The sequence below is a fragment of the Clarias gariepinus genome, unplaced genomic scaffold (genome assembly GCF_024256425.1).
Source record: "Clarias gariepinus isolate MV-2021 ecotype Netherlands unplaced genomic scaffold, CGAR_prim_01v2 scaffold_34, whole genome shotgun sequence".
Lineage (NCBI taxonomy): Eukaryota > Metazoa > Chordata > Actinopteri > Siluriformes > Clariidae > Clarias > Clarias gariepinus.
Window position 1 is genome coordinate 81,044 of NW_026521001.1, and position 26,897 is coordinate 107,940.

General features: G+C 42.2%; 2 protein-coding genes across 4 annotated transcripts; one reads left to right on the forward strand and one right to left on the reverse strand.

Annotated features, from left to right (window-relative positions):
- Window positions 1-869: 869 nt before the first annotated feature.
- On the forward strand, window positions 870-9,513 carry LOC128517087 (transcription factor IIIA-like). The gene is made up of 7 exons (XM_053490860.1): window positions 870-1,071; window positions 4,093-4,241; window positions 4,811-4,884; window positions 5,091-5,171; window positions 5,947-6,176; window positions 8,792-8,842; window positions 9,127-9,513. The coding sequence occupies exons 1-7, from the start codon at window positions 955-957 to the stop codon at window positions 9,511-9,513; spliced, it is 1,089 nt and encodes a 362-aa protein (XP_053346835.1). The 5' UTR covers window positions 870-954.
- LOC128517100 (translation initiation factor IF-3, mitochondrial-like) lies at window positions 9,455-12,227 on the reverse strand. 3 transcript variants are annotated; one of them, XM_053490887.1, is made up of 5 exons: window positions 12,135-12,214; window positions 12,027-12,042; window positions 11,174-11,667; window positions 10,711-10,862; window positions 9,455-10,101 (listed from the first exon to the last, which is right to left on the reverse strand). In XM_053490887.1, the coding sequence occupies exons 3-5, from the start codon at window positions 11,664-11,666 to the stop codon at window positions 9,865-9,867; spliced, it is 882 nt and encodes a 293-aa protein (XP_053346862.1). In that variant the 5' UTR covers window position 11,667; window positions 12,027-12,042; window positions 12,135-12,214; the 3' UTR covers window positions 9,455-9,864. The 3 variants fall into 3 exon arrangements, with proteins under 3 accessions (XP_053346862.1, XP_053346859.1, XP_053346861.1); XM_053490884.1 differs by lacking the exon at window positions 12,027-12,042 and having other exon boundaries at window positions 12,135-12,227; XM_053490886.1 differs by lacking the exon at window positions 12,135-12,214 and having other exon boundaries at window positions 11,174-11,695; window positions 12,027-12,098.
- Window positions 12,228-26,897: the final 14,670 nt, after the last annotated feature.

Consider the following 26,897-nt stretch of genomic DNA (forward strand, 5'->3'; position numbering starts at 1 on the left):
TTAACAATTGTCATTGTCCCAAAGCAGCTTTACACAATCAAAAGAATTATTTCAGTAGTGAATCAGAATGATCAGATCGTCCCTGGTGAACAAGCCGAGGGCGACAGTAGCAAGGAAAAACTCCCTGAGATGGTAATAGGAAAATTAAAATTAAACAGATTGTGTTTAAACGCTGGTGTCTCAGTGTGTTAAGGCTCTGAGTTACTGATCAGAACGTCGAGGGTTTGAGCCCCAGCTCTGCCAGGTCACCCTGTTGGGCCCTTGAGCGAGGCCCTTCACCCTGTCTGCTCCAGGGGGCGCTGTATAACACTGTACACTCTAAGTCCAGCATACTAACAATAAAAGCTGGGAATGTGATGAATAAAGAATTTGACTGTGCACTAATGTATATGTGATGAATAAATGAATGCTGTACTTCATTAGTTAGCACTGTCACCTTGCACCTCCAGGGTCCGGGTTCGATTCCCATCTCTGTGTGCATGGAGTTTGCATGTTATTGGTGGGTTTCCTCTGGGTACGCCGGTTTCCTCCCACAGTCCAAAGACATGTAGGTTAGGTTAATTGGCGTTCCCAAATTGCCTGTAGTGTGTGAATGAGTGTGTGTGTGTGTGTGAGCCCTGTGATGGATTGTACCCCGTCTCGTGCCCTGTGAGACCACTAAACAGCTCGAGTTTGTGTGAAGGGTTTCTCTTTAAACACGACATTTGTTTAATTTGTTGTGTAACATGTTATATTAATGCACATGAAACCCTAAAACTAAATATAAAACTGTAAAAAAAACACACAAACTGTAAATATCAATTTAAAAAAAAACCCTGCTGATATGTTTGTACCCCCCTCCCTCCTCAGTTGGTACGTTCCAGGGCGCGACGTGATGACGTCATGACGTAACCCAACATGGCGCCGCAGTTCTCGCGGTCTGTCTTGTAAGCGGCCAAACATTCGTCTGTAATCATGCGGGAAATGAATACAACATCGTCCGGAATGTTTATCTGCTCTTTCTCGGAGTGCCAGGCGTCCTACGATAAGGAGTGGAAGCTTCAGGCGCATCTGTGTAAACACACCGGAGTGGTGAGGGTTTAACAGCCGAAAGCGGATTCTCACTCTACTCGTGTTTTTTTTTTTTTTTTGACAAGTCCCGCCTCCTGCCTGCTCTCAGCGACCTGATAGGACAGAGATTGCCTGTCTTTTAAGTCGCTTAACCAATCATTGAACGAGGCCTAGGTAGGAGGCGGGACTTGCCACAGAGATGATTACATTAATTAATTTACTCTTTGCCATGTGATTTAAAGGAGGCATTTAAAGTAGCTGTTATATAGATTTATATGGTATATTTTATATGTATATGATTTACATTTAGTCCCACACACACAATTTATAATCTTTATTATTTAAAATGATTGAAATCAGGAGTTATGTCATATTTTTGTCCAAATGGGGATCTCAGTGTTTGTGACACATAATCTATAAAATTTTTCAAACTACACACGTAATAAAATTTATTTATATAATTAATCCTATTATAATTTATAAGTTGAATTGTGTTATTAGTGTAATGCTCATGTAAACCTCTACTTAGACATATTTATAAAAAGACGTCTAAATTCATTAATAACATGCCACGCACAAGATCTCAGTTTATAATAATTCTAATCAATCTAATAATTAAAGTCATGCTGGGTGACATGTCCAGTAATTCTCAAGGTAAAAAAAATGTAAGTATATCTCTATACTACTAATAAATAATAATAATAATAATAATAATAATAATGGGCAGTGGGGGCTCAGAGGACTGAGGCACTGAGTTACTGATCTGAAGGTCAGCGGTTCGAGTCCCAGCTCCACCTGGTTGCCACTGTTGGGCCCTTGAGCGAGGCCCCTAACCCTGTCTGCTCCAGGGGGCGCTGTACCATGGCTGACCCTGCGCTCTGACCCCAGTTACACAATTTTTAGAATAAGAGATTATGATATTGGCGGCACGGTGGTGTAGTGGTTAGCACTGTCGTCTTGCACCTCCAGGGGCTGTGTTCGATTCCCATCTCTGTGTGCGTGGAGTTTGCATGTTCTCCTTGTGCTTGGTGGGTTTCCTCCAGGGACTCCGGTTTCCTCCCACAGTCCAAAGACATGTAGATTAAGATAATTGGCGTTTTCAAATTGCCCGTAGTGTGAGTAAGAGTGTGTGAGAGTGTGAGTAAGTGTGTGTGAGAGTGTGTGAGAGTGTGAGCGTGTGCCCTGCAATGGATTGGCACCCTGTCCAGGGTGTACCCTGCCTCATGCCCTAAGTCTCCGCCCCCACAACCCTGAATACAGGATAAAGCCGTATAAGAGACGAGTGAGTGAGTGAGATTTATAATATTATTAGATTATAAAATCATTAGATTAAGATTATGAAATTATTTGTTCTAGGCAGGAAAACTCAAGCGGTCAGATTATATCCTGTGAATTTTGGATCAAAACAACCTCACCAAAAATGTAATAAAGGTCAGATCTCTAGTGTCCCGCGTGCTGACGTTATCTCTGCATGGTTGATTCTCTTCCGGTCTCTTTTGTACTTGTTTATAATGATGTCATGTTTTGTTTCCAGAGGCCGTTCGAGTGTGTGTAAGCCGTTCTGCAGTAAATCTCACCTCACTCGTCATGAGCTCACACACACCGGGGAGAAACCCTTCAGGTAGGTGTGACACCCCTGAGCACGTTCCTACAGCCACGTTAACCACAGTTTAATCTCATTCTCTCATTATAATCTCTGTTTTTTTTCCCTCCAGCTGTAGTGAGGAAGGATGCACACAAAGTTTCACCACAAACTTTAACTTGAGGAAACACATTTTACGTAAACACAAATAGGAAGTGAAGCTCTAGACTGTGAGTCACTTAGGATTTGTGATTTAAAAAGTAAAAGTGTAGAGTCATAGTTCAGTCGGGTGAAGAAGAGAGATGTCCAGTAGTGAAGGAAGGACTGAAGAGTCACATGTTCATAAAGGAAATAACAAATGCGTTTATGTTTGTTGCATAAAGGCGAGATCACTTCATTTCCCAGCTGAAAAAACTATTGGAACCTGTAACTGGAAAGTTTTATAATTTTATAATCTGACAGTGATTTAGTTATTTTTGGAAATGGAATTTAGCTTTTTAGATTTTTATTGTTTATTGAATATTATTCTTCGGTCGGATTCTTATATGCCAAATTAATATTACTTCTATTATATACAACATTTATTTCTTATACAAACACATTGTAATAAAATAGCAATTAACCAGCTACATTAAATAACGCATTAGCATTTCTGCTGTTGAAAATTTGATCAAAGAAAACTACAACATTTAGGGGTGCCAATAATTTTAAAGTAATCATTTTATTGTGCACAGGTACTAATGCACTGTCATAAGTTATGTATTCATCTTGGTATTGTAATGGTTAGGACCGTCACCTTGCACCTTCAGGGTCCGGGTTCGATTCCCGTCTCTGTGTACGTGGCGTTTGGTGGGTTTCCTCTGGGTTCTCCAGTTTCCTTCCACAGTCCAAAAACATGCAGATTAGGCTAATTGGTGTTTACAAAATGTGCATAGTGTGTGTGTGTGTGTGTGTGTGTGTGTGTATGTGTGTGTCCAGCTTATCTCATGGTGTAAACATAAAAAAAGTCACAAATGCTTTTTGGGATGAAATAAATTTGATGCAGAATTATAAAAGTTAGATTGTTGTTTGCATGAAATTGGAGGTGCTGATGAAGGATTTCTGTCGAAATGTGTGAAAAGTCCATAAACATCAGGCCAAGTCCGTCTCCAGACTGCTGTCGTGTGTGAACTCATTAAAAAAAGTACATTATTCTTAATCCAAACTTTAGTACTTGACAAAAAATAATTCTCCATGTCAGAATCTGTTTCTGTTGGTTTGTGTGTTTTTCTTTTCAGCTCTGTGTGTCACATTGTAACGATCGCGAGTCATGTGACTCAGTATAACGTTTAGAAACATCTGTGGAAAATTAATGTACTGAGAAAAATATGAAATAATAAAGTTAACTTGTGAACACACTCTTATAATGTTATTATAACTAATAATTTTATCAGTACAGTAAAGTGTTATGATTCTATCAGTACTGTACCGTGCAGACGTCCGGGTTCACAGGAGGTCACGGTGTCTCTCTGTGTGTTCAGTGTTCGTTTGAGGGATGTGACAGAAGCTTCAAGAAGAACAACCTGCTAAAGACCCATGAAAGCACACACACACTCCAGCTCCCGTATGAGTAAGCATGGCTCACACTCTTCCTTTTCTGTGTGTGTGTGTGTGTGTTCAATGCTAATGCTTCACAGTTGAGCTCATTCAGCTGTTATTTAACAGACAGAATTTATTAATTCCAAAGGAAATTTTCAACATTCAGTATTAATGATATTATAAAATAACATGTAGTTATAATTATAGATCGTCATGTTTAGTAAAAAACCCTGTTAAAGGACCGTACTACAACAGAAATGACTAAGATAAAGAGAGTATGATGTAAAGGTACTAAAGGTGCCCATGACTTTGTGGAATTTAAAAAATATATATACAGCGCCATCTGTTGAATTTTTGAGTGAACTAAAATAGTTTGTGTTCAGTGAAGTGCGCGGGACGAAGGTCTGCGATCACGTTTATCAAGTAGATTTCAATTGCGCACGCAATTTTTACAATACATGTAAATGCCCCTCCCTAATCCCCGCCTTCTATTTAAGCAGTGTGGGCGTGGTTTATGTGGGGGTGGAGTCATAACAAAAATAGCGTTAATTATTATTATATCATGTGTGTAAATATGCTCTGCTGCATTGTTTCTTCCAGATGCTCGTACAAAGGCTGTGACAGACGCTTCGTGAATCCCAGCAAAAGAAAGCGACATGAGAAAGTACACACGGGTGAGAGCTTCTGATTCCCAACCGGATGGATTTTATTCCAATTAGACTTTATTGTAATAAATCAGGAGATTCCTTTTGCATAGTTCAACTGTATTTATTCTTCTGCAGATGAACATTTTTTATTAAACTGGATGTATGGTTAAACGTGATGAGATGTTATTTATTATTATTATTTTCACATTTCATGTTTAAACATGTTGTTGCAGGTTACACGTGTCCGGATGAGGATTGCACATTTGTTGCGAAGAACTGGACTGAACTCACCAAACACAGGAAAGAGCACAGAGGTCAGATAAAAACACAACTTACAGGTTTCATGTACAGTGGAACCTCGGATTAGGAGCATAATTTGTTCCACACTAACCGAATCACTGCTATAAAGTAAAACAAACAAACAAACAAATTAACCTGCACTTTACCTTTGAAAGAATTCGCGACAGAGCACAGAGAAAGAGTGTGTGTGTGTTTGTGAAGGCGAGTGGAGGAGAAGTTGGGGGGGATGTAAAGGCGAGAGTGTGAGTGTGAAGCGGCACAGTGTCAAATTACACGCGTGCACACAACGACAGAGAGCGAGAAAATGGATCTTTAGTCTCCCTAATGAGACTTGCTTTTGCTTTACATGCGCGCTGTACACACACGCATACAGACACAAAATAAAATAAGTTTTACGCACACACACACGTGGTCACAGTGTTATAGTAAACAGTACACATGTGCTGGGATGTTGATTATACCAGTAAGAGACGAGCACTAAGACCCAGCAGGGGAGACGATTACCCACAATTCCGCAGCACAAGAGAGAGAAAAAACGTTGCCTCAGTTGTGATCACGTGACACTCAGCGTCAAAACAAGAAGCGCATTCGTGATACATGATACTCTGTACTCGTAAACCAAGATTTATTAGTTTTTCGAGTCAAAATTCATTCAAAATCTTTGCTCGTCTTGCGGAACACTCGCAAACCGCGTTACTCGCAATCCGAGGTTTCACTGTACTGAGTTTAAAAAAAAAAAGATTATTATAATTTTTTTCAATTAAAAGCCGTGTGTGTGTGTGCGCTCAGTGCGAGTGCAGTGTGACTTGTGTAAGAAGGTGTTCAGGGATGGGTGGTTCCTGAAGCAGCACCAGCGCGTTCACTCTGAGGCCCGTCTGGTGTTTCTGTGTCCGAGAGACGGCTGCACGCGCTCCTACACCACCGCCTTCAACCTGCAGAGCCACATCCTGTCCTTCCACGAGCAGGAGCGCGCGTTCAGCTGCACACACCCCGACTGCACCAAGACCTTCTCCATGAAGGTATTATTATTATTATTATTATTATTATTATTGATCGACCATAGTGTTTGTACAAATCAATCATTTTGCAGGAAAAAAAATCTTCTGATGAATCTTCTGTTATCCATCATGACGTCTCTGTGATGCACGATACGCATCATGATGTAAAGCTTTCCTAACAGAAAACATTGCTGGATTGTTTATATAACGCCTGTAAAAAAAACTTTACAGTACAAAAAGTACAAACATTTTACGCTGCACAAAAGAAAGTTACAAAAGAATTGTAACTGTTACTGAACAGTAAAGTAGTGATGACGCCTCGGACAGATCTTAAACCAATTCCAGTCATTTCAAATTCAAATTCAAATTTTATTTGTCACATACACAAACATACACAGTACGAAATGTAGTGAAATGCATTATACGACTGCCATTGACCCTAAAAGAGAATTAAAGTTTACAAATAAGAAATAAATATAAATAAAAGAATACGATAGAAATTAAATAAAAAAATTAAATTAAACTAGGAAAAAATAAAAATAAAAATAGAAATGTGCTAAGAAAAATAGAACTAAAAATAAAAATAGAAATATGATGTGCATAAAAATAGAAATATACTGTACATAGAAATATGATGTGCATAAAAATAGAAATATACTGTACAAATTTAAATATACTGTACTGGTGTGCAAATATGCAAAGAACAAAGTGTCTTTGTGCAAAGTTATTAAAGTGTCTTTGTGCACTGGTCCAGGATGTAAATGTACAAAATGTAGTGTAGATATGAAGGAAGGTGAGCGTGTAATTGTCCATAGTGTTCATGGATGTAAAAAGATTGATAGATTTGATCAATTATGAAAAGATTGTGTTAGTTCGTGGTTGTGGTTGAGAGACCTTATCGCCGGCGGGAAGAAGCTCCTCCTCAGTCTCTCTGTGTTGGCCTTCAAGGAGCGGAATCGCTTCCCAGACCGCAACAGAGTAAACAGAGTAAACAGTCCGTTATTTCAGTTTAATATCCTTAGTTGTTGTCTTTGCTTGACACGACATTAAATACACAGTATCTCACAAAAGTAAGTACACCACCCTACATTTCAGCGACCACTTTATTATATGTCCTGAAGGGACAAGACCGTAGAAATAAAACTTGGATCTACTTTAGAGTCGTCAGTGTGCAGTTCGTATATCAGTACAGATTTACTGTCCTCTAACAACATGCGGACTATATTGTCTCTTCGCCAAAGAGGGTTCAGGTCTGGAGACATACTCGTCCACTGACACACACATGATCAGGCCTGATGAACAGTCATGTGACTCTGCATTGTTAAATATGTACTCTGTTATCACTGAGGGTGTACTTACTTCAATTTAATTCAATTTTATTTGTATAGCGCTTTTAACAATTGTCATTGTCCCAAAGCAGCTTTACACAATCAAAAGAATTATTTAAGTCTGTATGAGATGTGAGTGTGTGTGAATCAGAATCATCAGATCGTCCCTGATTAACAAGCCGAGTGTGACGGTGCCGAGGGAAAAACTCCCTGAGATGGTAATAGGAAGGAACCTTGAGAGGAACCAGACTCAACAGGGAACCCATCCTCATCTGGGTGATAACGGAGAGCAGGGATTGATCTGCACTCATACTGTGTTAGTTGGCAGGCAGTTCAGTATAACAGTTGATGTTAATTGATGTTAATATGGAGTCCAGGTAGTTATTGAAAACTTGTAGGTAGACTTGTATGAAGTTCCAGCACTTACTTGTGCATGTATAGTTATTTTCAGAGGACAGTAAATCCGTACTGTTATACAGGCTGGACATTGACGACTCTTAAATAGATCCAAGTTTCTCTATAGTCTTGTCCTTTGAGAAGATAAACTAAAATCTTTGCTGAAATTATAGGGGTGTACTTAGTTTTGTGAGTGGGTGTATATGATAAATTCCCACAAATAAGAAGCTCCTCACTGCATCAGTTAGAGTTAAAAGAATTATTGCAGCTGAAACACATTAATCACTGCATTAATTATTCAATCAAAGGCTCTTATTTATTTGTTTTTATTCATTTACATCCCAAAAGAATTTCAGGCCAAAAATTTTGCTATTAAATGTAAATATAAATTCTAATTTAGCTCATTAACAGGTAGGTTTTATCCTGATATTGTTTTTTTCTTTCATCCTGGAACCTCGGGTAGCGAGTATCTTGGGTCTGAGAGCGTTTTTTGGACAAGCGAAATGTTTTAATAAATTTTAACTTAAGCGAGATCTTGAGATACGAGTAGAAGGCATGCGCTTCGTCTGCCGAGAGTCACATGATCACACCTAAGCCAATGGTTCCTATCTCGCGCACGTGGAACAAATCATCAAAGTTTTAATTTTTTTTTTTTGGGGGGGGGGGGGGAATTCACTTTGATGTACAAGTGTTTTGAAATACAAGCTCGCTTCCAGGACCAATTATGCTCGTGATCCAAAGTTCCTGACTGTTTGATCTGCCAGAACTAATGGAGCTAAACTGTGAATCTTTTATCATCTGTTCCTTAAAACATATACTAGCACTAGTTTTAAGTGTTAAAAAAGAGGGTCAAGTTTAATTTTGCTTTGTTATAAAGGTTTTAATAATGTAAAAATATGTATTTTTTTGCAGCAAAGTTTACAGAGACACTCTGTGGTTCATGACCCCGAGAGAAAGAAACAGGTAAGGATTACATTCTTCCTCCAGAAATGATGGCATTTTATTGATCTTGTGGTTCTTACGCTGTATAGCGTGGTGATAAACCTCCAGAAACATAGATTTACAGTATCGGCTGCAAATTAATTTATTGTACACAGTTAGTGATTAGATACAGTAACAGTAAGGCAGTAAATTCCACCCATAAGCTTTAATAGATTTCTGACTGACTTTAGTTACAGATTATAAAGCTGAAAATTGACTTAATAGACATAGAAATGTAAAAAAACTTTTTTCTTTTTTTTTTTTAGAAGAAACCCCGTCCAACACGATCCCTGGCGTCTCATTTAAGTGGCTACAAAACGCCAAACAAACGGCAAACAGAAACCCGGGAGACAAACCATGTGTCCAGCCAATCAGACAGCGGCTCATCAGAACCCGTGATGTCATCAGAACCCGAAGTCCACGCTGGAGTAACAAACCTGTCAGTGTCTGATGATCTAATGGCATCTGAAAGTTCTGTTGTTCTCGTTTTAGAGCCACTTGTGCTGGAAGACAGCCAATCAGAAATCAACAGCCAATCAGAAATCATCAAATCTCATAATATACCAGAAAGCAGCCAATCAGAATTTCTAAATATAGTCACTGTCCAATCAGAATTTAAACAGACTCTTGATATTGTAGTGACCGGCCATTGAGAATCCAAACCAAATCTGTGTATCTGATAGAAGTCTGATAACCAACAGTCAGATCTCAACCCCACTGTTCAATCAGAGCCAGTAAAATAAAACCATGGGGTATTTTTATAGGAAATTACAGTCTCATTCCATTATTTATTTACTTGTTGCTTGATCTACACCAGAGTACGGTAAAGAGCAGTTTGCCATGGCAATGCTCTTATTTATTTTTTTTAGGTTACCGTAAAAATGTGGACCCCAAAACAAATAAGGTGATACTTAAGATTTTCATTCCTTCAGCCTCCATCCTGAGATTAATCACATTTATATGAACCGTGTGTGAACAATCTGTTGTACTTTCGTCACATTACATCACTGCTGCTGAGAGTCTCTGTCGCGCTCTGACGGAGATCCACGTGCCTCCTGTCTCTCTGGGTTGGGTTCAGAGGGTGCCCGTGTCACGGGCCGCGTCCCCTGCGCCTGCAGCTCTTTAGCGGACGGAGGACGCAGGACGCAGCTGGCCGCCTGACCGTCGCGGATGAGTTTGGGTTTGTTTACAAAGCCGAACGGAGCCGTTATTCTCCCGATCATCTCGTCCAGAATCGAGTTCTGTGGCCAGGAAGAGACAAAGACACGCGAGTGGTTACACTTTCATCTTCTTATATTATTACAGTCATATCTGTACAATAATTTATCTGTCGCAAGCAAACAGACTGGAACTCGGCTCATTATACAGTCACACACGCGCATGTTATACATTTTGTCTTTGCACTTAAAGGTTTACAGTTTTTTGTTGATCTTGATGCATACTTTTAAGAACTGATGTAATGGCAATAAGGATCTGTTTGATGTGTAGCATTTTAATAAAGTAGTAATAAAGTGGGTTATGAATAAAACATTTGTCATAAACACTTATCCTTAGCTCCGAATTGTGGTCCTTGACCATTCCTGGTTTTAATCTGAATCCCATAACACTTTTTTTTTTTTTATATAGGACACATACAGTCACATTTATAAAGTTTGACCCCAGAGCAGGTTGCCATGGCAATGCATGAATCGTTTTAATTGTTCAAAGCCTGTAAATGAGTTTTTTTAACAAGAGCCTAAGCTGAAACACACTATTTCCTTCTGTTGTTTTAAATAAGCACACAATGGGTGTTCTGTGTATGAGATACTATCGGTAAAAGCTGCAGTAAGGGTGTCGGGGTGTGAGATTACCAGCGCCTGATCGCTCTGTTCGCGTCTCGGCCTCAGCGTCAGTCTCACGTGATGCTTTTTCTCCAGCCAGATGGACACTTGTTTTAGTTTGGTGTCCAGGTCGTGTAGAGCGATATCGGACGACAGAGTCAGGTCCTTCACCTGGACGACGCCTGCACGAGAAAACACACCGCGAGGTAAAACAATACGTCACTTTCAGCATGCACCTCAGTGTTAATAAGGGACAAGACGGCATGACGTAAGGCTTGTATGTGTTTTAGTTACCGCACCAGTCAGGATAATGATCTTGTCATTGGCAAGAAAGAATGTGTGGGTTGTGTACTCATCATCTTCACCGCGGTGGTACAGCTAGATCCTTCCTACTGGTGGGCCTTCCCTAGCCTTACCCGTAGTGTAAGACCATCTGAAGAACTACCTAGTGAAGAGCACGTGACCACCTGATCTGTGGAAACCATGTACGCACCTGTCGCCTTGGCTTTCTGTTTCTCCCTGAGTCTCATCTGCTCCTCGTGTATCTGTTTCCCGCTCATAAGCCGGTACACCGGTGGCTCTGCGTTCTCGTTCACAGGCACCAGCTTCAGCCCTTTTTCGTCCATGAGCCTGAGAACGTCGGCCCGGTGCACGGTCCCCAGGTTCTCGCCGTCCTCGTCCAGCAGGAGCAGGTGGCGTTGGTGGATCTTCCTGCCCACGCTGCTGATGGTGGTTCGAGCTTTTGGGTCCCGCTTCTTCTTCTTCTTCTTCTTCTCCTCCTCCTGAGTTCCGTCCTCACAGGCGTCTCCGCCGTCACCCGCTACGCTTGAGAACCGCGTCCACTGCTGAAGCTTTATGCCCAAGTAACCCCATGTGGTTCTGTTAGAGCGGGTTTTGTACAGGAGGAGGAGCGTGACTGGGCTTGTCGAGGGACACCAGGCTCTCGCTGCACGGCTCAGAGACAGCCTCAGACAACCTAAAGACATCCTGTGGGAGACACACAAGCTGGGCTGTGCTTCACCAAAACAGCCACAAACATAGTAAAGGGCGGTTCACTATGTCCTATACCAGGGCCTGGAAGGTTGTAGGTTCGAATCCCTGAACTGCCAGAGGACGACTATAACTTTCAGGGGAATTTTTAGACAAAATAAGTGAAATATTTTAATACACAAGAACAGTTCTGGATGTTAAACTAAACAAAGTCTCATTAATGCTAATACTGATGCTAACACGTGCTGTTATTGTAACAACATACGAGTGACTTCGAGTCTTAACACTGCTGTGTATAAACATCCCTCCAGTCCACCCGGTGTGTGTGTGTGTACACACTCCCCTGCTCTACTCACCTCACACTCAGTAACTCTGCATGAAGAGAGAAGTGTGTGTGTGTGTTAGTTATTAATCAACTTTAAATACGGAGGAAACTGAGCGCGCGCGCACACACACACACACACCTGCCAAACAAATCAGCCCCGGAACATCAAACCTTCTCGTCTGGGTAGGAGTTTGCTCGCCGGCGCGTGTTGATGACGTAGAATGATGGCGTCCGGCTCCACCCCCTTCTGTGTTCCTGTTTCTCTAAAGTGAACAAATCAGTCTAAAGAGGTCTATTAAATAAATAAATAAATAAACACACAACATTGACATCTCTTAATATAAAGAAAAAATATTATTATTATTAGTACTAGTATTATTATAATAATTATAATAAACAATAAATAATAGTATATTATAATAATAATATACAATTAAATTACATTCATTGTTGTGAAAAAATATAAAATTACACATTATTATTATTATTATTATTATTATTACATTTCTAAAATACAACTAAATCACAAACATTCATTATTGTAAGACAAGTTACAATTACAAAATAAATACTTTTTACCAGTTTGATTCCCGTCTGTGTTTATGGAGTTTACATGTGCTTGGGTTTCCTCAGGGTCCTCCGGTTTCCTCCCACAGTCCAAAGATATGCAGATTTGGCTAAATGGCATTCCCAGATTCCCCACAGTGTGTGTGTGTGTGTGTGTGTGTGATGGATTGGCACCCTGTCCAGGCGTACCCCACCTCGTGCCCTGTCTCCTGGAATAGGCTCCGCCCCCACGACCCTGAATACAGGATAAAGCCGTATAGACGATGAGTGAGTGATACTTTTTATTATTTTTATTTTTATTATTATTAGTAGTAGTAATATTAGTATTCCTCAATGTTACATCATCTTAACAAACATAAGAGTTGCTTTGGAGTCTGTTCTTTTTTTAGCCCATGGTGGTAAAAAATAAAAAACACAATGCACTAAAGAAAAATTTTTAAACTCAAATCTTTTCAATTTAGGAACAATCATTAGCATAATGACATGAAAGCAACACGAGGCCGAATATAAACCTGGTGTGCTTGGGTTTTAAAGAAGCCGCTCATCTGTACTTAACTCGAGTTGACACAGTTTGACCCAAACCATGTGGTTTTGTGGCCTGCTCTGCCCCGCCCCTTCAAAAAAAACATTAATAAATAAAAAAAAAAAATCTGTAAAGGTCTCCTGCTGCGTGTTGCTTTTATATGTATCGAAATTGTAACATTATTAGGAATCTTATCATATAATTTGTTACTTTGATCCTGAATTACTCCCAAAGGGTCTTAAAAGAGGACATCGCCTTTTCTCCTATAAAGACTCCTTTATCTGCTTAGTGTGTTTAGTCCAGGCTTAGTGACGAACAAAAAAACACAAGCTCACTAGTGCACAAAAGTGCTTTTGAGCGTCTGCGTGAGGAAGCCACCCTTAAAGGCTGGGAGTCAGAGGCGATGAGGTGTTTTGTTGTTTGCTTTCTTTTGAGTGTTTACCAGCGGAGTGTATACTGACCTTCGCTGGCCCGTACCCAGCTCCCTCACAAAGCATGTCTGCTTTTCCATAGACTCCATAATTAAGCAATAATAAAAGGTTTAAAATATGGTTTAGGCTTTGGGGGGCAAGGCAGTGTGAGCGGCCTCAGGCCTGGGTTCTATAGAAACAGTAAATCTAAAGATTTTACACTCAGATGAGCAGCAATGGATTAATTTGTTTAATGCTGACAGATACAAAGAGGCCCTAATCTGGACTTTCTTCTGTGGCCTTTACCCAGAAAGCCACAGAGACACAGTTATGTTCCTCGCTCTCTCCGTCACCTGCCGGTCTACAGGTGCCTCTTCCGACACCAGAACAGGGAAAAACGCAAAAAACAGAGAGAAAGAGGGTCACCTTTTACAAATACAAAGGTTTGATCATTTAAATATAAAGATTAAAATGTGTATTTGTGCAGAACATGCAACTCAAACATTTGGTCTTCTCACATCATGTGGTCTTTTTATCTGCCATCTTAGTCCCAATGCAATCATTTGCCCTATTATATGACAAAACAACATGATGTAATTTATCTGACATCACAAATTATCAGCTCAAAACTAGAGGTAGGAAAAAACTGAACAATGCTTAAGGCAGTGTTTCGATAAGGTCATAACTGAAGACGAATGCTGCAACATGGTGGCTTAGTGGTCAGCACTGTGGCCTCGCACCTCCAGAGTCCGGGTTCGATTCCTGCCTTACGGTCTGTTGTGTGTGGAGTTTGCAAGAATGGACAGGATTAGGAATTACCATATTAGAGGGACAGTGCATTTAGGACGGTTTGTGGACAAGGCCAGTTTGAGCTGGTTTTAACCTCAGAGTGGCGCAGTGGTAAGGTGCTCGCCCTATCATCCGGAGATCGCTAGTTTGATTCCCGGGTGATGCTGTAACCTCTCGCAGCCGGAGGTCTAGAGAGAGCTGATTGGCCGAGCTCTCTCAGAGGGGAGGGACGAGAGGTACATCGTGCTCCCACATTAATCACGACTCTACAGCCAATCAGGGGCGTCTGTGAGCTCACACAAGCAGAATAGCGGCTAGCGCTGTCCTCCGAGTGTGTTACAGCGCCCCCAACAGTGAGCAGTTTGAAAAAATGCAGTCGGTTGACATCCTTTGGTCTTCGGTTCTCCCCACCGAGTGGTAGTAGTTTAGTAGCCTTGATGGGGGGGACCAATGATGGGTGGAAATTGGATACGACTAAATTAGGGGCAAAAAATCGGGGGGAAAATCTTTACAAAATAATAATAAAATGGTTTGGAAATGTGCAGAGGAGAGATGCGGTGTATACCAGGAGGAGAATGTTAGAGATGGAGGTCCAAGGAAGGTTTAAGGCAGTGGCGGCTGGTGAAAATTTTTCCTGGTGGGGCTGATGTGACAAAATATTTCTTTGCTTAGTCCAATATAAGAATTAAAATCAACAGTCAGACGATGATTACAATTAACAGTAATGATTTAATCTCCTCCTCAAAATCACCAGTTTCACAGATAAAGTAAATAAAGAACAAATTTCCATTGTATAATACGCCATGCATGCTTAAGAGAGTATCAAATACAATAATCAACATCAAAGGGTATGATCAGCTGGATCACCTTTCAAGCAAAGTTGCATCTCAAAGTGGTTCACACAAAGAAAAACAGTTTTAAAAATGCAATTTAACACAACAGTCTAAAACGGGTATATTAATAAGGATCTCACCGAATTTGGTGGAAACTGCTCTTCGCTCGTTAAGTTCGCCATCATTACTCTGATTGACCGCGCCTCTCTCTGATTGACCGCGCCTCTCTCTGATTGACCGCGCCTCAAAAGAAAAAAAAAACTTAAATCTCGCGGTATTTTCTGCTGCTTGGGGCAGAATTTCCAGCGCCCCAAGACCATAAAACTCTGAGAAACTGATTGGCCGCATATTTATTAATTTACCCTAGCAACAGTACATGACGGGCCATTTGGCTGCACTCAGGGGCGCTTTTTCTCAGCGCCCCATGACAGAAACGATACAAGTCTGTCTGTGGAAATTCACTGGTGAATGAATGTCACTAGGTGGGAAATGTTGTATATGTTATTCATATCGCATGTAGGCACATACTGGTGGGTAAACCGAATTTAAAAACTTAATTTGTAAAAATATATTTTACATTTTTAGCCCCTCTTATCAGGGAGGGCGGTGCCCCAGCGCCCCCTATGGGCCGGCCGCCACTGGTTTAAGGATGTAGTGAGGGAGGACATAAGGAGGCTGAAGTGACAAGGAAGATGTGGAAGACAGAGTTAGATGGAGACAAATGTGTCAATTATGTAGACATATAAATTAATCGTTAGCAAAACCTTAATTATGTTAATAAACTGTATTTGGTGCTACAAAATTGGTGCTGCCTTAAAGTACAATAAATGGTAAGTGGAAAAGGGAAGGGATCTAATGCAAGCATGAAACACTCAACACTACTGTTTTTTTAAACATCTTAATGATCAGGGGAATCAGTTAGTATTAATATAGTACATTACTATTTAGACACCTGACCATCACACCCATATGTGTTTCTTCACTAAACTGTTGTCCCACAAAGCTGAAGCACACACACACACACACACACACACACACTCTTGTCCAGAATGTCTCTGTCTGTTGGAACATAACACACTCCCTTCACTGGAAGTACCAGACCCAATCCTGTTCCAGAGCAACAGTGAGGACCTTGTGAGACTTGATTCAAGACACTCACTCACTCATCAGGAGTGAGGCTTAGTGCACACACACATACACTTTCTCACACACTCATTCGCACACTACGGGCAATTTGGAAATGCCAGTGAGCCTAACCTTTGCAGAGGAAACCAAAGCACCCGGAGGAAACCCCAAAAAGGAAAAGCCACGAACATCAACGTCATGCTCCTTTTGGTCATAATTATGAGATTTCATTGTGTGTGTGTGTGTGTGTGTGTGTGTTTGTGTTAATTTGATTTAAGATTTAAAGAAATCATGCACAAAAACAAAAATCTGTCCGAGCACATCTGAATATGAATAAAGTACCCCGGCTTCTCATTAACCTTTATTTACAGAGATGCATTTTTGAACACAAGCCTGTCTGTGAAACTTCTCTTTTCACTCTTTTTCTCCTGTGTAGACTGTGTGCTGCAGGCGTGGGAGGCCATTACACTGACAATGATAGCTTAACTGCGTAATGACAGAGCTCCAGCCCATTCATTGCAGCGCGAGGCGCGAGACCTTGGTCAGGATGCGCGCGAGGGGGTCATGATCCGCGTAAATAAAAACGGCATTTAAATAACTTTCTTTAAAAAAACAACAGGCACAAAAAGGCTCACCGTTTGTTTGAAGCAGGTGGATGATTGTACACGGTTGACTGACCGCTATGAAAGAGAGAGAGAGAGAGAGAGATGTGCGTGAGGAAAGAGCATTCAATTCACACGAGCTTCCTCAGTGCGTTTGCTAATTAGCACGAGCACACTGTTCTGTCTCACGCGGGCGCCCCGTCGACCTGACAGAAAAATAAAGCTAAGCTAATCTAACTTAGGCGATAAATCACACCGTTCTCTTTTCACAACACACTGATTGACAGATCCAAACAACTTCCCCCTCCTTTGTCTTCTTCCTGCACAGTTTCACTCTTCATCTTATTTTTATCTATTTGTAAAGACGTTTCTCCTTCTTTTGTGAGACACTAAATCAGTTGTTAGATTAGCTAGCTTTACATACAGTTGCTAGTTCATTAGAATTAGAAGACAGCTTGGGGTGTGTCATCTTGTAAAAAATTCAGAAAGCACAATTTTAAAACTCTACATCTATTATTAACTGATGTTATTTCTGTGAGTGGTGTGAGATAAGATGAGATAATAAACTTTATTAAACCCAGAGGATATTCCTGGCAGTGACTGCTCCAAGAGCAAAGAGAGAAATAAAGTAATAAAGTCAAATAGAAATAAAATATCCACAAACTAGATAAAAAAAGTAAAAAGCAACATCAAGTACCTCTTTCTCTCTCCCTCTCTCTCTCCCTCTCTCCCCCCTCCTCTCTCTCTCTCTCTCGCTTCCTCTCTTTCTCTCTCTCTCTTCCCCCCCCTCTCCCCCCTCCTCTCTCTCTCTCTCTCTCTCTCGCTTCCTCTCTTTCTCTCTCTCTCTTCCCCCCCCTCTTCCCCCTCCCCTCTCTCTCTCTCTCTCTCTCTTTCTCTCTCAGTTCAGTTTAGAAGAGTTTTATTGGCATGAATGTTAACAAAAGTATTACATTGTTGCCAAAACCATTAAAAACCATTAATTACATTAATCTGAATTTATAAACCTATACAGTATAAACGTATTAGATATGAAAGGTATATTATTATAACTATTAGACATATAAGGTAGACATAAACAAAATAGCCCCCACCCCCCACCCCCCCCCAAAAAAAAATATATATAGATATATATACACTGTCTTCTTGTGCCAGTCCCAAGTCTGGATAAATGCAGAGGGTTGTGTCAGGAAGGGCATCCAATGTAAAACATTTGCCAAATCAATGATGCGAATCACAAATATAATTCCCATACTGGATCGGTCGTGGCCCGGGTTAACAACGACCGCCATCAGTGCTGTTGACCTACAGGGTGGAAATTGGGCTACTGTTGGTCAAAGAAGGAGAGGAGGAAGGCGTGTTCAAAAGCAGAGAGAGGAGAGGAAAGGCAAGAGTTTAGGAGTGATAGTATGGACTTTGAATGTTGGGACCATGACAGGGAAGGGAAGAGAGTTAGTTGATATGATGCAGAGAAGGAAAGTGGATATACTGTGTGTCCAGGAGACCAGGTGGAAAGGTAGCAAGGCCAGAAGCTTAGGATCAGGGTTCAAACTGTTTTACCATGGTGTGGATAGGAAAAGAAATGGAGTAGGAGTTATTCTGAAAGAGAAGTTTGTTAGGAATGTTCTAGAGGTGAAAAAAGTATCAGACAGATGGATGAGTATAAAGCTGGAAATTGAAGGGGTGATGTTAAATGTTGTTAGTGCTCCACAGGTAGGATGTGAGTTAGAAGAGAAGGAGAAATTCTGGAGTGAGTTAGATGAAGTGATGCAGAGCATCCACAGAGGTGAGAGAGTGGTGAATGGTGCAGACTTCAATGGACATGTTGGGGAAGGGAACAGAGGTGATGAAAATGTGATGGGTAGGTTTGGTCTTCAGGACAGGAATGTAGAAGGACAGATGTTGGTGGACTTTGCAAAGAGGATGGAAATAGCAGTAGTAAATACTTTCTTCCAGAAGAAGCAGGAACATAGGGTGCATATAAGAGTGAAGGCAGAAGCACTCAGGTGGACTACATCTTGTGTCGACGTTGTAACCTGAAAGAGATCAGTGACTGAAGAGTGTTGGTAGGGGAGAGTGTAGCCAGACAACACAGAATGGTGGTGTGTAAAATAACCCTGGTGGTGAGGAAGGTGAAGAGGACAAAGGCAGAGCAGAGGACAAAGTGGTGGAAGCTGAGAAAGGAAGAATGTTGAGAAGTCTTTAAGGAGGAGTTGAGACAGGCTATGGGTGGTCAGGAGGGGCTTTCAGTTGACTGGACAACTACAGCCAATGTGATCAGGGAGACAGGTAGGAGGGTACTTGGTGTATCATCAGGTAAGGGGAAAGTGGACAAGGAGACTTGGTGGTGGAATGAGGAAGTCCAGGAGTGTATACAGGGAAAGAGGCTAGCTAGGAAGAAGTGGGACACTGAGAGGACTGAAGAGAGTAGACAGGAGTATAGGGAGATGCAGAGTAAGGTGAAGGTAGAGGTGGCAAAGGCCAAACAAAGAGCATATGAGGGATTTGATAGTAAGGAGGGAGAGGTGGATCTGTACAGATTGGCAAGGCAAAGAGATAGAAATGGGAAGGATGTGCAGCAAGTTAGAGTGATTAAAGATAGAGATGGAAATGTACTGAGAGATGCCAGGAGGGTGATGGGAAGGAGTTGATGAATGAGGAAAACGAAAGAGAACAAAGAGTAGAAGAGGTGACTGTTGTGGAACAGGAAGTAGCAAATATTAGTAGAAGTGAGGTGAGAAGGGCGTTGAAGAGGATGAAGAGTGGAAAGGCTGTTGGTCCTGATGACATACCTGTGGAGGTATGGAAGTGCTTAGGAGAGGTGGCAGTAGAGTTTCTGACTAGTTTGTTTAACAAGATCTTGGAGAGTGAGAGGAAGATGTGCAAAGCTGTGGCAATTATGGACGTATAAAGCTAATGAGCCACACAATGAAGCTTTGGGAAAGAGTAGCGGAAGCTAGGTTAAGGGCAGAGGTGAGAATTTGTGAGCAGCAATATGGTTTCATGCCTGGAAAGAGTACATCAGATGCAGTATTTGCTTTGAGGATGCTGGCGGAGAAGTACAGAGAAGGTAACAAGGAGTTGCATTGTGTCTTCGTCGAATTAGAGAAGGCGTATGACAGGGTGCCGAAAGAAGAGCTGTGGTGTTGTATGAGAAGGTCTGGAGGGGCAGAGAAGTATGTTAGAGTGGTGCAGAACATGTATGAGAGCTGTAAGACATCTCTCTAAGCCCCTATTTGTTTGCTCTGGTGATGGACAGGATGACAGATGAGGTTAGACAGGAGTCTCCATGGACTAAGATGTTTGCAGATGACATTGTGCTTTTTAGTGAGAGCAGGGAACAGGTGGAGGAAAATTTTAAGAGGTGGAGGTATGCTCTTGAAATCAAAGGAATGAAGGTTAGCCACAGCAAGACAGAATACATGTGTGTAAATGAAAGGGAGGTGAGGATACAGGGAGTGTGAAAAGGAGGTAAGGGGGTGGGTACAGGCAGGTTGGAATGGGTGGAGAAAAGTGTCAGGTGTGTTGTGCGATAAAAGAGTATCAGCGAGAATGAAAGGAAAGGTGTACAGGACAGTGGTGAGACCAGCAATGCTCTACGGCTTAGAGACGGTGGCACTGAAGAAAAGACAGAAGGGAAAGTTGGAGGTAGCAGAGCTGAAGATGTTGAGGGTCTTTTTGGGAGTCACAAGGATGGATAGGATCAAGAATGAGTTCATCAGAGGGACAACCCATGTTAGATGTTTTGGAGATAAAGTCAGAGAGGCCAGATTGAGGTGGTTTGGACATGTTCAGAGGAGAGATCCAGGCCAGGCAGGAGGTCTAGAGGAAGACCAAAGAGGAGATTTATGGATACAGTGACAGAGGACATGACGTGTTTTTCTCTGAACTTTGAGGAGATTTCTACAGAATTCTGCATGTAGGGACTCTGTGGGATGTTTGTCCCAGTGAGTGTAGTCGTGTTTACTGAGTCGACCCCAAACCTCACATCCGTACAGCGCAATAGGCGCGATGACGCTATCAAAGATTTTACACCAGATTCTAATTGGGATGTGTGTTTTGTAGGATCTTTTCTTAATTGCATATAGAGCTCTTTGTGCTTTTTCTTTCAGTGCATTCACTCCCAGATCAAAGCCTCCGGAGGCGCTGAGTTTCAGTCCCAGGTAGTCATAGTGTAACGCATGCTCTAGGGTGGTGTTTCTCAGAGTGAACATGTGTCTGTTTTCCTGAGATCTGGCCTTTTTTTGGAAGACGTCAATTTTGTTTTTTGCCAGATTGACTGTCAGGGCCCAGTTCTGATGGTACCACTCCAGCAGGTCCAGGTGCTGCAGCAAGCCGTGTTCAGTAGGAGACAGCAGCACCAGGTCGTCTGCGTAGAGCAGAAATTTGACTTCCGTATTGTTTAGGGTCCAGGAGCTGCAGATTGTTCCAGTAGCACTGCTAACTCATTAATGTAAATATTGAACAGCGTTGGACTCAAGCTGCAGCCCTGTCTCACCCCACTTCCTGTCTCACCCCGCGTCCTGTCTCACCTCGCGTCCTGTCTCACCCCGCGTCCTGTCTCACCCCACGTCCTGTCTCACCCCACTCCCTGTCTCACCCCACGTCCTGTCCCACCCCGCGTCCTGTCCCACCCCACGCCCTTGAGGGAGGTATTCTGTCCTTTTGTTGCCGAGTTTTATGCTGTATTTGTTGTTCAGATAGATGGACATGATGATGTCATATACTTTACCCCCTACACAACTTTTTAAAACCTGATAATAATCCTTTGTGCCAAATCGAATCAAATGCTTTTTTAAAGTCTACAAAACATGCAAAAATTTTCTTATTGCTTTTTTGGTGAACATGTTGGTTGATTGGGATGTGTAGGGTGTGAATATGATCAGTGGTGCGATGGTTTGGTAGAAAGCCGATCTGACTCTTACTCAGGACGCTGTGTTCGGTAAGGAAGGCCTGGATCCGGGCGTTGATGATACAGCAGAACACCTTCCCCAGAACACCTTCTCTCTCTCTCTTCCTCTCCCTCTCTCTCTTTGTCTCTCTCTCTCTCCCTCTCTCTCTCTCTCCCTCTCCCTCTCTCTCCCTCCCTCTCCCTCTCTCTCTCCCTCTCTCCCTCTCCCTCTCTCTCTTTGTCTCTCTCTCTCTCCCTCTCCCTCTCTCTCCCTCTCCCTCTCTCTCCCTCCCTCTCCCTCTCTCTCTCCCTCTCTCCCCCTCTCCCTCTCTCCCCCTCTCCCTCTCTCTCTCCCTCGCTCCCTCTCTCTCTCCCCCTCTCCCTCTCTCTCTCCCTCTTCCTCTCTCTCTCCCTCTCGCCTGCCTCTTCTCTTTCTCTTCTTTCTTCAGGCCAACAGTAGCCCAGTTCTTACAGATATCCTGCTGGCCAACGTTACCTGGAGTGGTCATTGTTAACGCAGGCCTCCACAGATCCGTTATGAAAATCTTTTTCATGATGATACGCATTTTGATTTGGCACATGTTTGACGCCGGATGCCCTTTCTGACACTGACTTGAATTAAGTTACTGCAGGTCAGTGGTAGCTCAGTGGTTTCAGAGGATCCCTGGTTCAAACCCCACAACAACCAAGTTAAAGATATCACAGCCGTGCTGATATTCAGGTCAACAGCACGACCTTGAGTTTAATGCGGTTTTTATACAACACAAACACTATTTTTCATCGACAGATTATGATTTCTTTCTTTATTTAACCAATTGTTTACACATCTCCTTCCGCGCCTGGCAGAACTAACTACCAGTGACTGGTGGAGCTGGGATGAAAGTGGTGTTAAACTCTTAGTCAGGGGTTGGAGAGGGATTTGGGATTCAGCCGTGTGATAGAAGCGAGTTAGTGTTGTAGCTAAGCGTTAGCCGTGAACAGAACGACACGTGCGGTTCCGAGGCGATTCAGAAGGACTTAGAAGTGATTAGTGCAGAGACGGCGTGTTGTTTAAGACGCCATAACGTTATCAGATGTGTGTTCTTACTGAAAGTGCTTCTGTGACTGGGTGTGAATGTGGGTTTAGTCAGACAGCTGCTCTCTCCTCAGTACTGCGGACCGTACAGACCTACTCTCACCCACGCTGAGACACACAGTTAGTGTCATTAACCACTGGACAACACCTGGGACACGCCCACACATACACAGAGTCACACCTCACAGTGCTGTTACTGTCTGTTATCAGCACTTATGGAATAACGCCTCTCGTCAGACTACTCGGTTGGAACTTATGGCTGTATAATGAATGTCAACTCAGATTTTCAACCGTTCTACTCAAATACAGTGTTGTTTGTTTTTTTGTTCAGTTCAAACATTGAAAAGACGGATGGCTGCTGCATTATCGCGTTGTGGACAAGGACAAGTTTTGTGTGTTCCCTACAAGAGAATGTTTTAAGGATGCCTGTTGTGCTTCAGGAACTGGGGTTAAATCCACACCAGTGCTGCATATATACACCACATGGGAATAAGCACAGAGTCTGCCAACTTTTTACGGCCCTCCTTTCAATTTTAAAAAGGTTGTTATTAGTATTATTTCTATTATCAGAGTCTAAATGTGACAGACTGGCATCACACCCAGAGTGCATCGCTGCCCAGTATTCCCAGTATAGACTCTGAATGTCTTTCTTGAGCGTCAACACACTGTATTTATGGGACAGAAGCAAAATACACACGGCTTTCCGCATACTCGGTGACACACATCATCACTTTATCACTTCAGCATGCCTCTAACTGTTTTTAATCCAAATAAAATCAAGGCTAATGTTTCATTACCATATATTTTGCACATAATGACCCTTGTTTCGTAGGCAGGCCGATTTTTTTTGTATTAACGTAATTAGCGGGGTCCGTCAGGGTCTAATTGGGCCTGTGGAATGATGGGAAACAGCATGGAGGTGTCGCGCTGGGGCAGGTGGCAGGCGCAGAGGCGGATAATTACGGGATGAATTTCACTTTAATACACGGTGAGCTGCGCGTGGAAATGCAGATAGCGGAGCTTTCTGTCTAATGGCTTCTGCCTCTGCAGCCACTTGAGAGAGGGAATGATCTGAAAGAGTGTTTAATTAACACATGCACTATGATCCAGAGATAGGGAATGTGTGTGTGTGTGTGTGTGTGTGTGTGTGTGTGTGTGATGGGGAATAAAGAGAACGAGAGAGAGAGAGAGAGAGAGAGATGGACAGCTTTGGGGTGAAGGGGAGCAAGGTGAGTTGAGCACAAAACATTTCCTGAATGTGTAATTCTGCATGCAAACACACACACGCACACACATGCACACACACACACACATGCACACACACACACACACACACTAACACACACACACACACACATGCACACACGCACACACATGCACACACACGCACACACACGCACACACACACACACACACACACACACAGTTTGCTGGACCCACTATCAGTTGACAGACTGTTCTCTTATCACACTGTTCTGTATCAGGTGAGGAGTAGAACACAACACAGCCTTCTGGTACAGAAAATTAATCAACACCCGGGTCGATACTTTATTAGTTTATTCCTCTGAAATCACAACAGTTTGTCAGTGATTACATGTTTCATGAAAATAAAAGCCCTTCCCTACAGTGTGTGACTGACGGTACTTACTGTATGTAGTAACCAGTATAAGGATCTAGTTCAAGTTCAAGTTTAAGTTTAAGTAGGCTTTATTGTCACTTCAGCCATCTAGTACACAGTGGAACATCTACACAGTGATGGAAACTTCAAAGCACTTTTGTAAGTGACTTTTTGCCAAATGCAAAAATTTAAATATAAATGTAAATGTAATTTTTTACTTTTTTAACAAATTACATTTAAATGAAATTAATAAGACAAAAACTCTTTTGTCTTAAACTTTTCAGAGGTTACAGCTTTACCTCTGATTGACTGACACTGGAAACTCAACTCAACTTTATTTGTAAAGCACTTTAACAACAAGAGTGCCCCAAAGTGCTTTACATAGATAATAAAATAATAAAATAATATAAAAAAACAAATATTAAAATAATAAAATATAAAAACACAATTCACTTTTTATAAAAAATAAAATCACATCACACACATATCTGATCAAACAGAATATATAAATTCAACATTTCATGTTGGTTTAAACGCCAGAGAAAACACGTGGCCTCACCAATAATCACGGGTTGGTCATTCCACAGTTTGGGTGCCGCTACAGAGAACACCCGGTCACCCCTAAGCTCACATTTGGTTTTAGGAACGGTCAGCAAAAGGAAGGAAACTCCTTCCTTAAACATTACATACATTTTGTTCACATCCTGTGACCGGTCTGTTACTATAGAAACGTATGAGAATAAGTGCATTAATATACCACCAATATAAAATGTGTGTGTGTAATTTATCTTATTGAACCTCTATACTGAGGCTCTACATAAATCAGCCAAGGATCTGAGTGACTTTGACAATTTGTGATGTCTCGACATCTGGGTCTAGACAAGTCCGAACCCGAAGGTCTGTTGTGGTGCTCCAGGTATGCAGTGGTCAAGACCCACCAAAAGTGTTCCGGGGAGGACAACTGGTGAACCGGTGACAGGGTCACGGTCGGCCCAGGGGTCACTGATGTGTGTAAGAAGTGAAGGCTGGTCCGTCTGATCCGATCCCACGGGAGAGCTACTCTACACAAACTGCAGGAAGTGAATACTGGCTCCGATAGAAAAGAGTCAGAACACACGACTTGTGTATCAGTTTGTTGCATATGGAGCTGCGTAGCTACAGAGCGGTCAGGGAGCCCATGCTGCTGCGTGTCCGCCACCAAAACACCTACAACGGGCACATGAGCATCAGAACTGGACCACAGAGCTGGTTGTTTACTCTGAACTATTCTTTATCCAGATCTGGTTTTAAATCTCAACATTATTCTGCATCTTGTGGTTCTAAACTGAGTTCTACCTGGAAATTGAACCGACTTCTGTTTCACTGGAGTTGTACCGTCTATCGCCGGTGTGTATGTTGTGCTGGTGGTTTTTTCGATTGGGTGTTTGACTATGTGTGTGTGTGTGTGTATCCTCTCCATATGTGTTGTGTGTGTAATGGAGTGTTGTGTTTGATTGAGCAGGTATGTGTAGCTCTGTGGAACACTTCTCTTCGCTCCCTCCCTCCCTCCCTCCCACCATCTCTCTCTCTCTCTCTCTCTCTCTCTCCACTCTACCGGAGCTAAAAGCCCTGGAACGGGCCGCTAATTGCCCAATTAGGCCTCTCTGCGCGCCTCCGCGGCTCGGCTCGCTCCATAATTGGGCTGAAAGCAAACGAACAGCCAGCAGACAAACAAGCTACTAGAAAATAATTACTTGGAGTGTTTCTTTTCAGTTGCTGTACAGCGGATTTCATTATGGTGAATGGCCCACTAAAGCCCGCTCGAAACGCCGCTAGTTGTCATTTTCATGGCGACTTGATAATGACATTAATTTGTCTTAATGGCTGGTTCTATTGTTATAAATAGGAAAATGAGGCGAAATTGTCTTGCCGTGGCGAGCACAAGAGGACTCCAGCGCGCTCCCACCGGGCATCAAGAGATAAATTGGTGTGCTTGTCAAATTTCCAATAATTTGTTATGTGGACTACGAGTAATGCCAGTGCCATTAACGCTCATTTCGCCCCAAATTCATTACTGCCCTCCTTTACCTTTTTTTTTTTCGACGTCTCTAATATACGCGGTCCGTTCCTCTCGCCGTTGAGTGGCCGCACGAGGACCAAAACTCGTCATCCCACCACTGAGTTCGGAAACACACATTATGCATGCTTGTACTCTCATGCAAAACACAGACTCGCATTATAATATGAATTCTGACACAGGCTCACAAGCACACACATCCACAGGTGCTTGTTTGTTCATTTATGTGCAGAGCTCACTGGGCACGCCTGATTTAGGGGTAAAGTTAAATGTAAAATACAGGAAAAAAAAACTTTATCAGGTTTACTTGTTTGCTTGTTTCTGACTTCTCGAGAGTTTTGCCCTGGAATTATTCTCCTAGTAAGGTCCAAAATGTGTCCAAAGTGCACCATTTTTGACTCTCCTGTCCAATCAAT